The 12,985-nt window shown below is 51.2% G+C and overlaps 1 protein-coding gene across 5 annotated transcripts; it reads left to right on the top strand.

The window, feature by feature from the left end:
- The first annotated feature begins 7,717 nt into the window (after window positions 1-7,717).
- On the top strand, window positions 7,718-12,708 carry Zbtb45 (zinc finger and BTB domain containing 45). 5 transcript variants are annotated; one of them, XM_005086728.4, is made up of 3 exons: window positions 7,718-7,995; window positions 9,985-11,299; window positions 11,980-12,708. In XM_005086728.4, exons 2-3 carry the CDS (start codon window positions 9,985-9,987, stop codon window positions 12,234-12,236), a joined length of 1,572 nt encoding a protein of 523 aa, XP_005086785.1. In that variant the 5' UTR covers window positions 7,718-7,995; the 3' UTR covers window positions 12,237-12,708. The 5 variants fall into 5 exon arrangements, with proteins under 5 accessions (XP_005086785.1, XP_012981185.1, XP_012981184.1 ...); XM_013125731.3 differs by lacking the exon at window positions 7,718-7,995 and adding an exon at window positions 8,031-8,329; XM_013125730.3 differs by lacking the exon at window positions 7,718-7,995 and adding an exon at window positions 8,031-8,347.
- Window positions 12,709-12,985: the final 277 nt, after the last annotated feature.

Here is a 12,985-nt window from a genome sequence, read left to right as displayed (position 1 = left end):
GAGGAATTATCTGTACACCTCCATCCCTATTATTATTAATATTTTTTAATCTGAGCACTGTGACCTTGAAGCTACTTCACTTAAGTGACTGATCCGTGTTATCTGCCTCTTCCCCCCCTCCAGGGCTTAGAATTTTAAAAACATTTGCAGGGCCATGTAGTCTGATTTAAAAAAAAAAAAAAAAAACTGTGTTCAGGGTCAGAGAAATGGCTCAGTCTGTAAAGGCGCTCACTAGCCAGTAGCTGAGAGACCTAAGCTAACTGTCTTCACTCACTCTCGCATACATGCTGACATAGCAAGCTGTTCTGCAGACCTGCACATACCTGCACATATATGCACACACACAGTGAACATAAACATAATAAAACCTGTATTCAAACATATGCATTTATTCTTTAGTTTTATTTTTTGTGCATTGGTGTTTTGCCTGCATGAATGTCTGTGTGAGGGTGTCAGGTCCCCTAGAATCGGAGCTACAGACAGCTGTGGGCTGCCATGTGGGTGCTGGGAACTGAACCTAGGACTTCTGTAAAGAGCAGTCAGTGAGGGGCTGGAGAGATGGCTCAGTGGTTAAGAGCACTGACTACCTTCTGGAAGGACCCGGGTTCAATTCCCAGCACCCACATGGCAGCTCACAACTGTGTCCAAGTCAGTTCCAGGGAATCTGACACCCTCATTCCAATACAGATAAGATTAAAAAAAAAAAAAGCTGACAGTGAGAAACTCTGTTTCAGGAAAAAACAAAAACAAAACAAAAAAGAAGCAATGAGTGCTCTCAATCACTAAGCCATCTCTCCAGCCTGGTTGTTGTTTTTTGAGACAGAATTTCTCTGTGTAGTCCAGGCTGGTCTCGAACTCACAGAGATCCGCCGGCCTCTGCCTCCTGAGTGCTGGGATCAAATGTGTGCACCACCACTGCCACTACATTTATTTTTTTCAAAATGCCTCCACAACCATTGTGATAAAGTCAAAGAAACCTAACAAATGTTTTCTCAAGGCTATTTTTTTTGTTTTGGTTTTGAGACAGGGTTTCTCTGTGGCTTTGGAGGCTGTCCTGCAACTAGCTCTTGTAGACCAGGCTGGTCTCGAGCTCACAGAGATCTGTCTGCCTCTGCCTCCCGAATGCTGGGATTAAAGGCGTGCGCCACCAACGCCCAGTTTCTCAAATCTATTTATAGCTAGATCCTCTTCCTAAACCCACCCTACCCTCCCAGTCTAGGTCCTCAACTCAACCCTGTCTGGTGTTCAGCTCTCTTCCCTCAGGGTGGAGGCCTTTGTGCTGGGGGTTGTTTTTTGTTTTGAAGTTTCCTGTTTCCCCCCCACCCCACCAGACAGGGTTTCTCTGTATTGTTTTGGAGGCTGTCCTGGAACTCGCTCCATAGGCAAGGCTGGCCTGGAACTCACAGAGATCCGCCTGCCTCTGTCTCCGGAGTGCTGGGATTAAAGGCATGGGTCACCAAAGCCAGGAATCCGTTCTCTTTTTTAACTAAGTAATGTTTTTGAAGCAGGGTCTCACTATGTAGTCCTTGCTGGCATGGAACTTGCTATGTAGAACAGGCTGACTTCCAATTTACAGTGATCTGGCTGCCTCTACTGGTTTCACACAAGACTGGAGATTCCCAACTTGGCGGGAAGCTCCAGCCCACAGGTGTTTCTGGCTTTTATTGCTATTGTAACAAGTGACCAGAAACAGAGTAGCCAAAAGTAACATCCTTACAGCTCACATTGGCAGACAGGCTGTGTCCACAAGCCCCAACCTTTTGAAGTACTAGCCAGGTGGGATTTTTTCCCCCCTGGTTTTCTGAAACAGGGTTTCTCTGTAACAGTTCTGGCTGTCCTGGAACTCACTCTGTAGACCCTACTGGCCTCCAGCTCACAGAGATCTGCATATCTCTGCCTGTCCAGTTCTGGGATTAAAGGCATGTATCACTATGGTCCTGTCCTCTGGTAGAGTTGTTTTGGTTTTTTTTTCACGACTGGGTTTCTCTGTGTAGCCCTAGCTGTCCTGAAACTAGCTCTTGTAGACCAGGCTGGCCTTGAACTCACAGAGATCCTACGCCTCTACTTCCTGAGTGCTGTGATTAAAGGCAAGCACCATCATTGTCAGGTGGGACCTTAAAAGAAGGCTCTGGAGAAAAGTCTACTTAATAGTTCATTCAGAGCTGGGCAGCAGTGTGCCCATGCCTTTAATCCCAGCACTCGGGAGGCAGAGGCAGACTGATCTCTTTGAGTTTGAGACCAGCCTAGGCAGAGGTAGACTGATCTAGAGAGTGAATTCCAGGACAGCCTCCAAAGCCACAGAGAAACTCTGTCTCAAAACACTCCTCCCCCCCCCCCCCCAAAAAATAGTTCATTCAGGTTATGGGCAGATCTAGCTCCATGCATCTGTATGCCTGAGGTTCCTGTTTCCTGCTGGTTTTTTTCCAAGGTGCTTCTCATGTTCCTACCCTCCCATTCTGTCATAAGACCTATCCCTCCCCCCCCTTTTTTAAAGGTTTATTTATTTGTTACGTATACAGTGTTCTGTCTGCATGTATCCCTCCAGGCCAGAAGAGGGCACCAAATCTCATTACAGATGGTTTTGAGCCACCATGTGGTTGCTGGGACTTGAACTCACAACCTGTGGAAGAGCACTGGTCCCAATTTATCCCTTTTTAAGTTTCTGGAATATTCTCCTACTTTAAACACTTCCACCTATGAGAACCTTTTTCATGCTGGGCATTGGTAGTGCACACCTTTAATCCCAGCACTCAGGATCTCTGTGAGTTCGAGGCCAGCCTGGTCTACAGAGCGAGTTCCACAACAGCCTCCAAAACTATATATATAAAGGGGAGTTTTAGCCGGGCATTGGTGGCGCACGCCTTTAATCCCAGCACTCTGGAGGCAGAGGCAGGCGGATCTCTGTGAGTTTGAGGCCAGCCTGGTCTACAGAGCTAGTTCCAGGACAGCCTCCAAAGCTACACAGGGAAACCCTGTCTCGAAAAAACAAAAAAAAAAAAAATTAAATAAATAAATAAAGGGGAGTTTTAGGATCAATTAGGTGATTTCAAATTTAATTGGTTGCCGGGCGTTGGTGGAGCACACCATTAATCCCAGCACTCAGGAGGCAGAGGCAGGCGGATCTCTGTGAGTTCGAGGCCAGCCTGGTTAAGTAAGCATCAGTTACATCAGTATATTTCTAACTGGCAGAGGTTTGGTTTTATCTTTTCTTGTTTGTTTTTTATTTTGCTTTTTTTTTTTTTTTTTTTTTGAGACAGGGTTTCTCTGTGGCTTTGGAGGCTGTCCTGGAACTCACTTTGTAGACCAGGCTGGCCTTGAACTCACAGAGATTTACCTGTCTCTGCCTCCCAAGTGCTGGGATAAAAGGCATGCGACACCAAAGCCCGGCCTGGTTTTATCATTTTTGAACCTGTCTGCAAAATGTTGGCTGTGACCCAAAAGGGGGCTGCTGGGTTTGTCCTTGAGATATTGTGAGGCCCTCTGTCCGATTTCTCCCTCAACCCTGAATGTAAAAAAAAAAACAAACAAACAGGACTGGAGAGATGGCTCAGAGGTTAAGAGCACTGGTTGCTCTTCCAGAGGTATTGAGTTCAATTCCCAGCAATCACATGGTGGCCCACAGCCATCTATAATGAGATCTGGTGCCCCCTTCTGGCACGCAGACATACATGGACATAACAGGATGTTGTATTCATAATAAATAAATAAATAAACCAACAAAGCTTCAATTACAAAGAATTTTTTAGTAGAGTATACCTATTGGCCTAAAACGATTACAGGTTTTGGGGATTTGACCCACCAAATCTGTGTGTGTGTGTGTGTGTGTGTGTGTGTGTGTGTTGTTTAAAGACAAGGGTCCTTACTATTAGTTTCTGCTGCAGCACCAGCCTGCCTCTGCCACCAAAGCAGTTAAGTTACACCATCATCTCCCGCCAGGTACCTTTCCACCATCAGTTACACAACATGTGTACCCCTTAAAAGTGCCTGCTGGCACGCCTCACTTTCTTGCCTCTTGTTCCTCTCTCGCCTCTGTCCCTCCTCTTGTTTCTTCCCTGTCTGTAGATCAGGCTGGCCTCGAACTCACAGAGATCCGCCTGCCTCTGCCTCCCGAGTGCTGGGATTAAAGGCGTACGCCACCAACGCCCGGCTCTCACTTCACTGTTTTAAAATCATTATACTTACTATGCAGCTCTGCCTGACGTGGTTCTCACTCTGTAGCCCGCAGAAATCCTCCTGCTTCAGCCTCCCTGAATGATGGTGAAGGTCACAGCCATGGTAAATGCCCATTAACGGAAAACTAGTAGTGGAGACCTAACGTTGCAAGCCGCTCAAAACATAAAAGGGTTAATCCAGTTGGGCTGGTGGATCATCTGGCTAAGGGACAACCCCTCAGAAAGGTGAGACCACACCTAGGAAGGTGGCCCCACCTTAGGTGACACTAGAGAAATGGGTGGAATAATTACACTTTTTTTTTTTTTTTTGGTTTTTTGAGACAAGGTTTCTGTGTGGTTTTGGAGGCTGTCCTGGAACTAGCTCTTGTAGACCAGGCTGGCCTGGAACTCACAGAGATCTGCCTGCCTCTGCCTCCAGAGTGCTGGGATCAAAGCCCGGCTTAATTACACTTTTAATGACATGCTGTACTTTCCCTTTCCCAAAGTCCCCACAAGCCTCTATGCCTTTCCATTGGGTCTGCCTACCTTGTTGAGATATAACTTTTCTTCCTTTTTGGTCTTTTTCTTTCCAAAGTTTTTTTTTTTTTAAGATTCATTTATTTAAGCTGGGCATTGGTGGCACACACCTTTAATCCCAGCACTAGGGAGGCAGAGGCGGGCGGATCTCTGTGAGTTTGAGGTCAGCCTGGTCTACTGAGCAAGTTCCAGGACAGCCTCCAAAACAATACAGAGAAACCCTGTCTCGAAAAAAAAATAAGATTCATTTATTTATTATGCATACAGTATTCTGGCTGCATGTCAGAAGAGGGCACCGGATCTTATTACAGATGGTTGTGAGCCACCATGTGGTTGCTGGGAATTGAACTCAGGACCTTTGGAAGAACAGTCAGAGCTCTTAACCTCTGAGCCATCTCCAGCCCTTTTTTTGTTTTGTTTTGTTTTGTTTTGTTTGTTTTTCAAGACAGGGTTTCTATGTATTGTTTTGGAGGTTGTCCTGGAACTCGCTCGGTAGACCAGGCTGGTCTCAAACTCACAGAGATCCGCCTGCCTCTGCCTCCCGAGTGCTGGGATTAAAGGCTTGTGCCACCAACATGCAGCTTGAATTTTTAATTAGTTCATAAAAATCCATTCACACATTCCTAAACAGTATCAATAGTGTTTACAGGTGTATAGCAGCAGATTGGGCATCAAGTTTTAGATGGGTGTGTTTATAATCCAGGCTCCTTCTTGTCAGATTAGTAAACTGAGGCCTCATAAGTTTACAGGGCCAAGCTCCATGGCAGTCCAGGATAGAGCTATACCTGTGTGTTACTAGGAGGCTCTAGAATGGCGGAGACAAGTCACACAAGAGAAGGTCATGCAGCCTGAAGTTAGGGAAGGACCTGGTGGTATAGCAGTCGAGTAAGAAGGTGAGGGTATGGGAGCTGGAGAAGTTAAGGGCACTGGCTGCTCTTCCAGAGGTCCTGAGTTCAATTCCCGGCAACAACACGGTGGCTCACAGTCATCTATAATGAGATCTGGTGCCCTCTTCTGGCCCGCAGGCATAAATACAAGGAGGCAGACTATGAGGGTATAGAGATGGGTCCCTGAAGCTGGAGAGGAATGAGCAAAGAGAAGGCTGTTCAATATGAAGGAGGTGATTCAGTTGGGGGAAAGCAATGTCTCCTTCTTAGGCTCAGAATGTGAACATAGGTAAACAGGTAAAGATGCCAGACAATTATGCTGGGTCATTTTGCTATTTGAACCCTGCATGTTAAGCCATTTCTCCGAGTGCTGGGTTGTGCGCTACCAACGCCTGGCTTCCCCCAGCTCTTTTACTTAGATGGGTTTGTGTTTTGATGAACAGGTTCTTACAACTGAGGTTCCCTTAAACTCTCAATCTTTACGTTTCTCCCTCTCAAGTGATAGGATTAACAGGCACTCTTGGCTGTTAACATTTAGGGTTTTGTTTTTGTTTTTTGAGACAGGGTTTCTGAGCCTGTTATAGAACTGGTCTCAAACTCAAGAGTTCCACCTGTCTCTAGCTCCTGAGTGCTGAGATTAAAGGCATGTGCCACCACCCCCTGGCGATATTTAGGTTACTTTTTAGCATCTTGTGTAGCCCAGACAGGGCTCAAACTCTGATATATGGGGACGACCTTGAACTTCTGACCGTCCTGCCTGAATCTAAATGCTTGGATTACAGGTGTGAACCACTACACACAATTTCTCTCTCTCTCTCTCTCTCTCTCTCTCTCTCTCTCTCTCTCTCTCTCTCTCTCTCTCTCTCTCTCTCTCTCTCTCTCTCTCTCTCTCTCTCTCTCTCTCTCTCTCTCTCTCTCTCTCTCTCTCTCTCTCTCTCTCTCTCTCTCTCTCTCTCTCTCTCTCTCTCTCTCTCTCTCTCTCTCTCTCTCTCTCTCTCTCTCTCTCTCTCTCTCTCTCTCTCTCTCTCTCTCTCTCTCTCTCTCTCTCTCTCTCTCTCTCTCTCTCTCTCTCTCTCTCTCTCTCTCTCTCTCTCTCTCTCTCTCTCTCTCTCTCTCTCTCTCTCTCTCTCTCTCTCTCTCTCTCTCTCTCTCTCTCTCTCTCTCTCTCTCTCTCTCTCTCTCTCTCTCTCTCTCTCTCTCTCTCTCTCTCTGTCGGTTTTTCCAGATAGGGTTTCTCTGTAGCTTTGGAGGCTGTCCTGAACTCTCTGTATACCAGGATGGCCTGGAACTCACAAAGATCCACCTACCTCTGCCTCCCGAGTGCTGGGGGGATTAAAGGCGTGCGCCATCACGGCCCGGGTACCACACATGATTTCTGTAAAGTTGAGGATCAGACACAGGGTTTCTGAAAGCTAGGCAAGCATCCTCGCATCTTAGCTACATTCCCAACACTAGATTTTCGTTCTACTAAGGTTTTTACCCTGGACCTGCTTCACCAGACTTTCAAACACATCTACAACACAGCATCTGTCAGGGATGGAGAGGCGCCAGCCCTGCTAGACTCCACAGTATTAGGTACACGGAGACCCAGGGCTCTCTGCATCTCTCCGGTTCTTGTCACTGGTACGTGGCCGGCCTTACACGGTGGCTGGCTCACTGCTCCCAACAATGTGGGGCAAGGGAAGGCCAGTGCATCTCTTGATAGGTTTGGCTCATGGGTGGCCTCGGACGACAAAAGGACTACTTCAGGGGACTTTTTGGATGACAGCTCTTCTCTCTGGCTAGGCAACTGGTCCCTGCCGTTTGGTGTCTGACTAGTTTCTACCCCCATTTCACGTCCCACACCCCATTCTGATCTGTGGCCAAGCTGGGGCATTGATTTCACAACCATTCATTGGAAGAGCAGTGGATTCCTGGGGGGTCCGGGTGGGGCGAGGTGGGAGCGTTCTTTAGGACGACTGCAGGGGGGCCCTGTAAGGCGCCCCCATCCGGGATGGGAGCATGAGACCCCAGAGAACCTTTCTCTCTCTCGGGTGTAGGAGAAAAGCCAGCGGAGCAGGTCCAGGGCCTCGGCCTCTGGGTTCGAGCGCCCTCTCCAGTGTGGCAGAGAGGCCTGAGGGAGTGGCCAGAGGATTGGTGATTGACAGCTCACTCCCACCAGCCTGGCGATGACCAAAGAGAGTGCTCAGACCCACTGATCCCGGGCACCCCCGCCACCCCCAGCTTCTGAGAGCCGACCAGACCGGAAGTTGGGCCCAACGACTGCCTAGTCTTCCTCGAAACAACGGAAACGTGTTCCCCCGACTAGCGTTCCGCCGGCGCCGCGGCCATCGGTTCCGTTTCGCGTCCCGGAAGTGCGGCCCTTCAAGTTGACAAGCCGGAGGCAGCCACTGCAGGCCCTGGTGCCTAAGGAGTCGGAGGTGGGGGGTCGAGCGGGCATCCCCCCCCCGCCCTGCTTCAGAGGCAGAAGGAAGACCAGGGCGTGCCGGGGGGTGGGGGAGGGACGCCCGCGTGGGGGATCGGTGTGCACGTTGCGAACGCGAGAGGGCGCTGCAGGATCGGGGCAGGGCGCGGGCGAGGGTGCGGAGGCGGGAAAGTGGGTGCAATCGTAGTGGGCCTCAAAGGGGCTCTGGCCCAGGGTGGGAGAGAGACAGTTTGATGGGGGCAAGGTGCATCGCATAGGCGAGGACGTGGCGGCGAGAACGCAGCAGTAGGCGTGGGAGAGAGCGTGCCTTTGTTCGAGGCATCCAGAAGGTCCTGCTGCATCTGGGGGTGGGTTTGTTGGTTGAGGAGGAGTTGGGTCTGCACGCGGGTTGAAAAAGGAGGCCGCTGGCCGAGGCAGGTGCAAAGCCTTGGTTCGTCTGGAGAATTAACTCATCGTACAGGGACCCAGATCCAACTAGGTTGGCAGGCTCCCTCTGGCTGCCGAGCGAGGGAAAGGCCCGGAGGTGGGGGGTGTGGAAGGGACTTAGCAAGGTCACTTCCAGCAGTCCAGGCAGCGGTGGCTGGCACAAAGTATAAACTAATCTGAGAGAAGGGGAGGAATTCGGCCGTGACAAAGGGAAGGACATAGAAACGTTGAGTCTGAGAGATCTCTGTAGCCCCTGTGTAGGGACAGGGTTTAATGGGGCCCCAACTCTGGAGCCAAGGCCCCACAGAGACAGGTGGTTACGGTGTACCCTGTGTGTTGGTTCTCTCCCTTAGAGCAGAGTTGTATGCAGTCTGATCCAAGTGTAACATCCTTGTTATTTGTTACATAAGGAAACAACCCAGAGACCTGATATTATCTACTTGGTGGGTTATCTGGCAGATCTCAGCTTCCTAGCTCTGTGTGTGTGTGTGTGTGTGTGTGTGTGTGAGAGAGAGAGAGAGAGAGAGAGAGAGAGACAGAGAGACAGAGACAGAGACAGAGAGATAGACAGAGACAGAGATATAGACACACAGAGAGGAGTGTCTTCCCTTTTCCAAGGCTTCAATCTGGTCAGTGCCAGGGTGATATGATAGTCTCAGGTTCATAAGAAGTATGGAGTGGCGCACGCCTTTAATCCCAGCACTCGGGAGGCAGAGGCAGGCGGATCTCTGTGAGTTCGAGGCCGGGCTGGACCGACAGCCTTCAAAACAATACAGAGAAACCCTCTCTCGTAAAAACCAAAAAAAAAAAAAAGAAAGAAAGAAAAAAGAAAAAAAAAAAGAAAAGAATTGCTCAACCACACTGGGCTTCAGTTTGCTGGCCTGTCACACCCTCGTGCAGTTTCTTACCACCTCTCAGGGCTCACGTGATATAAGAAGAAACAGGGCCCCAGGACTTTGTTGTATGTACTATTTATTTGCTTTCCTTGGGTATGGGGGGCCCTGATGCCCAGCTTGAAGAGGTGGTCCTATCAGATTCGCCAGGAGGCAGGTGCATCCCACCCTCTTGAAAATCTCCACATACACACTAGTTCTGTTTTGTTTGGGGTTCTTTTGTTTTGTTTTTCGAGACAGGTTTCTGTGTAGACCTGGCTGGTCTTGAACTCACAGAGATTCACCTGCCTCTGTCTCAAGTGCTGGGATTACAGGCGTGCGCCACCACAGCCGGGCTTGTTTTGTTTTAAACAAGGCTACCCTTTAGGAGGGGGGCTGTCCTGTGATTTAAGGGTATTTAAGTTGGGTGCTAGGTAAGGTCCCAGAAGGAGGCTAGGCCTGGCTCTTCCTTGGGGCAGAAAACAGGGGATATATGCTGGTGTTTCAGGGATGTAGGGCATTGAAGAGTACCTAGCCCAGGAGTGCTGGCGTGTTTTATGTGTGGTTCAGGGACTTCGATGTGCTGCACCCGTGGGTTGTGTGATAAGGATTAACGGGACCAGGGCATTGGATGCCTTAGAGTTGTTAGCTGACAGCCCAACCCCCATTGTCTCCTCATTTCGCAGATGGCAGCGACCGAGGCCGTGCACCACATCCACTTACAGAACTTCTCTCGCTCACTCCTGGAGACCCTCAACGGGCAGAGGCTAGGCGGTCACTTCTGCGACGTGACCGTGCGCATCCGCGAGGCTTCCCTGCGTGCGCACCGCTGCGTGTTGGCGGCGGGCTCGCCCTTCTTCCAGGATAAGCTGCTGCTGGGCCATTCGGAGATTCGCGTGCCACCGGTGGTGCCTGCGCAGACGGTGCGCCAGCTGGTCGAGTTCCTGTACAGTGGCTCGCTGGTGGTGGCTCAGGGCGAAGCGCTGCAGGTGCTCACAGCGGCGTCGGTGCTTCGCATCCAAACCGTCATCGACGAGTGCACGCAAATCATCGCGCGGGCTCGGGTCCCCAGCGCCCCGGCGCCTGCACCTCTGCCACCACCCGTGCCCCCTCCACTGGCTCCCGCGCAGCTGCGGCACCGTCTGCGCCACTTGCTGGCCGCCCGCCCCCCTGGCCACCCCAACGCAGCACACAGCCGCAAGCAGCGCCAGCCTGCACGCCTGCAGCTGCCTGCTCCTCCAGCACCCATCAAGGCCGAGGGACCCGAGCCCGAGCCCGTGCTGACTGCCGCCCCCGAGGAAAGAGGTGAAGAGGATGACGACGAGGAGACGGATGAGGAGACCGATGCTGAAGAAGGGGAAGGCGGTGGCGGCGGCGGCGGCATGGGTGAAGGCCAGGCTCCCCCTGCCTTCCCCGACTGCCCAGGGGGCTTCCTTACCGCTGCAACAGACAGCGCGCGTGAGGACCCGCCTGCATCCACTGGCATCACTGATTATGGTGGTGCCGGGAGAGATTTCCTTCGGGGGACTGCGGTGACCGAGGATGTGTTCCCAGATAGTTATGTGTCCGCATGGCATGAGGAAGGCAACGGGGGTCCAGAAGGTTGTCCAGTGGAAACCTCTGCTCCACCACCGGACTGCGCCCTGGCTGGGCCTCGCCCCAGTGGCGGAAAGACCCCTGGACCCCCTGTGGCTCTCTTCCCCTTCCACCTGGGGGCCCCGGGTCCGCCAGCACCAACACCTCCTACTCCATCAGGGCCAGCCCCTGCGCCCCCGCCCGCCTTCTACCCCACGCTCCAGCCTGATGCGGCCCCCAGTGCTCAGCTCGGAGAAACTCCAGCTGTGCCTGCTGCCCCTGCTGCTCCGGCCACGGCTATCTCGGGCACTCCGGTGCGCGCCCCCGGTGCCTCAGGTGCTGAGCAACCGGCCTATGAGTGTAGCCACTGCCGCAAAACTTTCAGTTCTCGGAAAAACTACACCAAGCACATGTTCATCCACTCTGGTGAGTGGGAAGGGAGGAAGGGAAATCACCTCTACTCCCACAGATTTCCCGGATCCTTAGTCATTGGAGAGTTGGCTCCTGGGTGGGATTGGGCAGTTCAGAGGCTTTGTTTTGTGTTAACCTTAGAAGTCTGAAAAACCGTGTAAAGCGGTCGATTGGGAGGTGGGAGCCTGCCTTTCCAAAGCCTCCCAAGGTCTTAGAAAGCTAGATTCAGCTGGGAAATCAGGTTAAAGGAAGTGTTGGTGGGAAACGGACCAGCTTCCCTGGGTGGGAGCTGCAGGAAGAAGGCTTGGGGTGAAGAAACGTGGGTTTATTTCCTGTAAAAGTGGAGCATAGGCCCAGCGTTGGTGGCGTACGCCTTTAATCCCAGCACTCGGGAGGCAGAGGCAGGCGGATCTCTGTGAGTTCGAGACCAGCTTGGTCTACAAGAGCTAGTACCAGGATAGCCTCCAAAGCCACAGAGAAACCCTGTCTCGTAAAAAACCAAAAAAAAAAAAAAAAAAAAAAAAAAAAAGAAAAGAAAGGAAAAAAAAAGAAAGAAAGAAAAGTGGATCATAATATGGGTCTGAATAGAAAAAGCAAAAGGGTCCAGAAGTGACTAAGAGAGAAGTCCCTACCAAGGACAGGGTCCAGGGAGAGCAAGCTAGACTAATGTGTGTGGCTTGCTTTGTTGTCTGCAGGGGAGAAGCCACATCAGTGCGCCGTGTGTTGGCGGTCCTTCTCGCTACGCGACTACCTGCTCAAACATATGGTCACACACACCGGTGTGCGAGCCTTCCAGTGTGCTGTGTGTGCCAAGCGCTTCACGCAGAAGAGCTCGCTCAATGTGCACATGCGCACCCACCGGCCTGAGCGTGCTCCCTGCCCTGCCTGTGGCAAGGTTTTCTCCCATCGCGCACTGTTGGAGCGCCACCTGGCAGCTCACCCTGCACCTTGATTGGGATCCAGCCGTGCACAGTGCGCAGGCGCAATCAGACCCTTGGACGAGGCTCACTCCACCAGAAGTCTCTTGCTCTGGAGTACGGACGCTTTCCCTTCCCATCTCTCACGCCGTTTTCCCTGTGGACTTGGGACCCAGAACCCAATTTCCCTCCTACACACGCTTAGCATCTCTGGAAGGGACTGTGTAGAAGATGGTTAGGGACCCCGCCACCTCAGAGACCCAGACCATTTCCAGGTTGACCTGGGCATGGACTATTGGAACTGTGGAAACCTGATCAGGATTTTCACCCCACCCTCTGTCGGGGTATGATGTCTAGGGCTGTCCTCTGCCCCAGTGCTGGGCTAGAATTCTCTGACCTCACCCCCAGTCCGGAGCCACCCCTGTTTCATCGGACACCTATGGAGGCCCAGATAGACCTACCATGGGACTTTAGGATTCCGTTCTAATAAAGGACGTTGGGCCAGTGTGTACCTAGTAAGCTTTCTGGGCTATGGGATTGGAGCTTGGTCCCCACGTTCCTAGGTTGTACCTTTGCAGTCCTCTGAGATTTCCTGGACAGGTAGACAGACTTTGGTTTGATAACCTGGAATTGTATTTTGGGATTTAGGTTGGTGGGCTGCATATATAGCAATCATTCAGTTTTCTTTCTTTTCTTTTTTCCAGACAGTTTTTTTTTTTTGTTTTTGTTTTTTGTTTTTCGAGACAGGGTTTCTCTGTATTGTTTTGGAGGTTGTCCTGGAACT

The sequence above is a fragment of the Mesocricetus auratus genome, unplaced genomic scaffold (genome assembly GCF_017639785.1).
Source record: "Mesocricetus auratus isolate SY011 unplaced genomic scaffold, BCM_Maur_2.0 Super-Scaffold_100038, whole genome shotgun sequence".
Lineage (NCBI taxonomy): Eukaryota > Metazoa > Chordata > Mammalia > Rodentia > Cricetidae > Mesocricetus > Mesocricetus auratus.
Note: the sequence above shows the minus strand (reverse complement) of the source record. Positions and strands in the feature narration are given on the sequence as shown.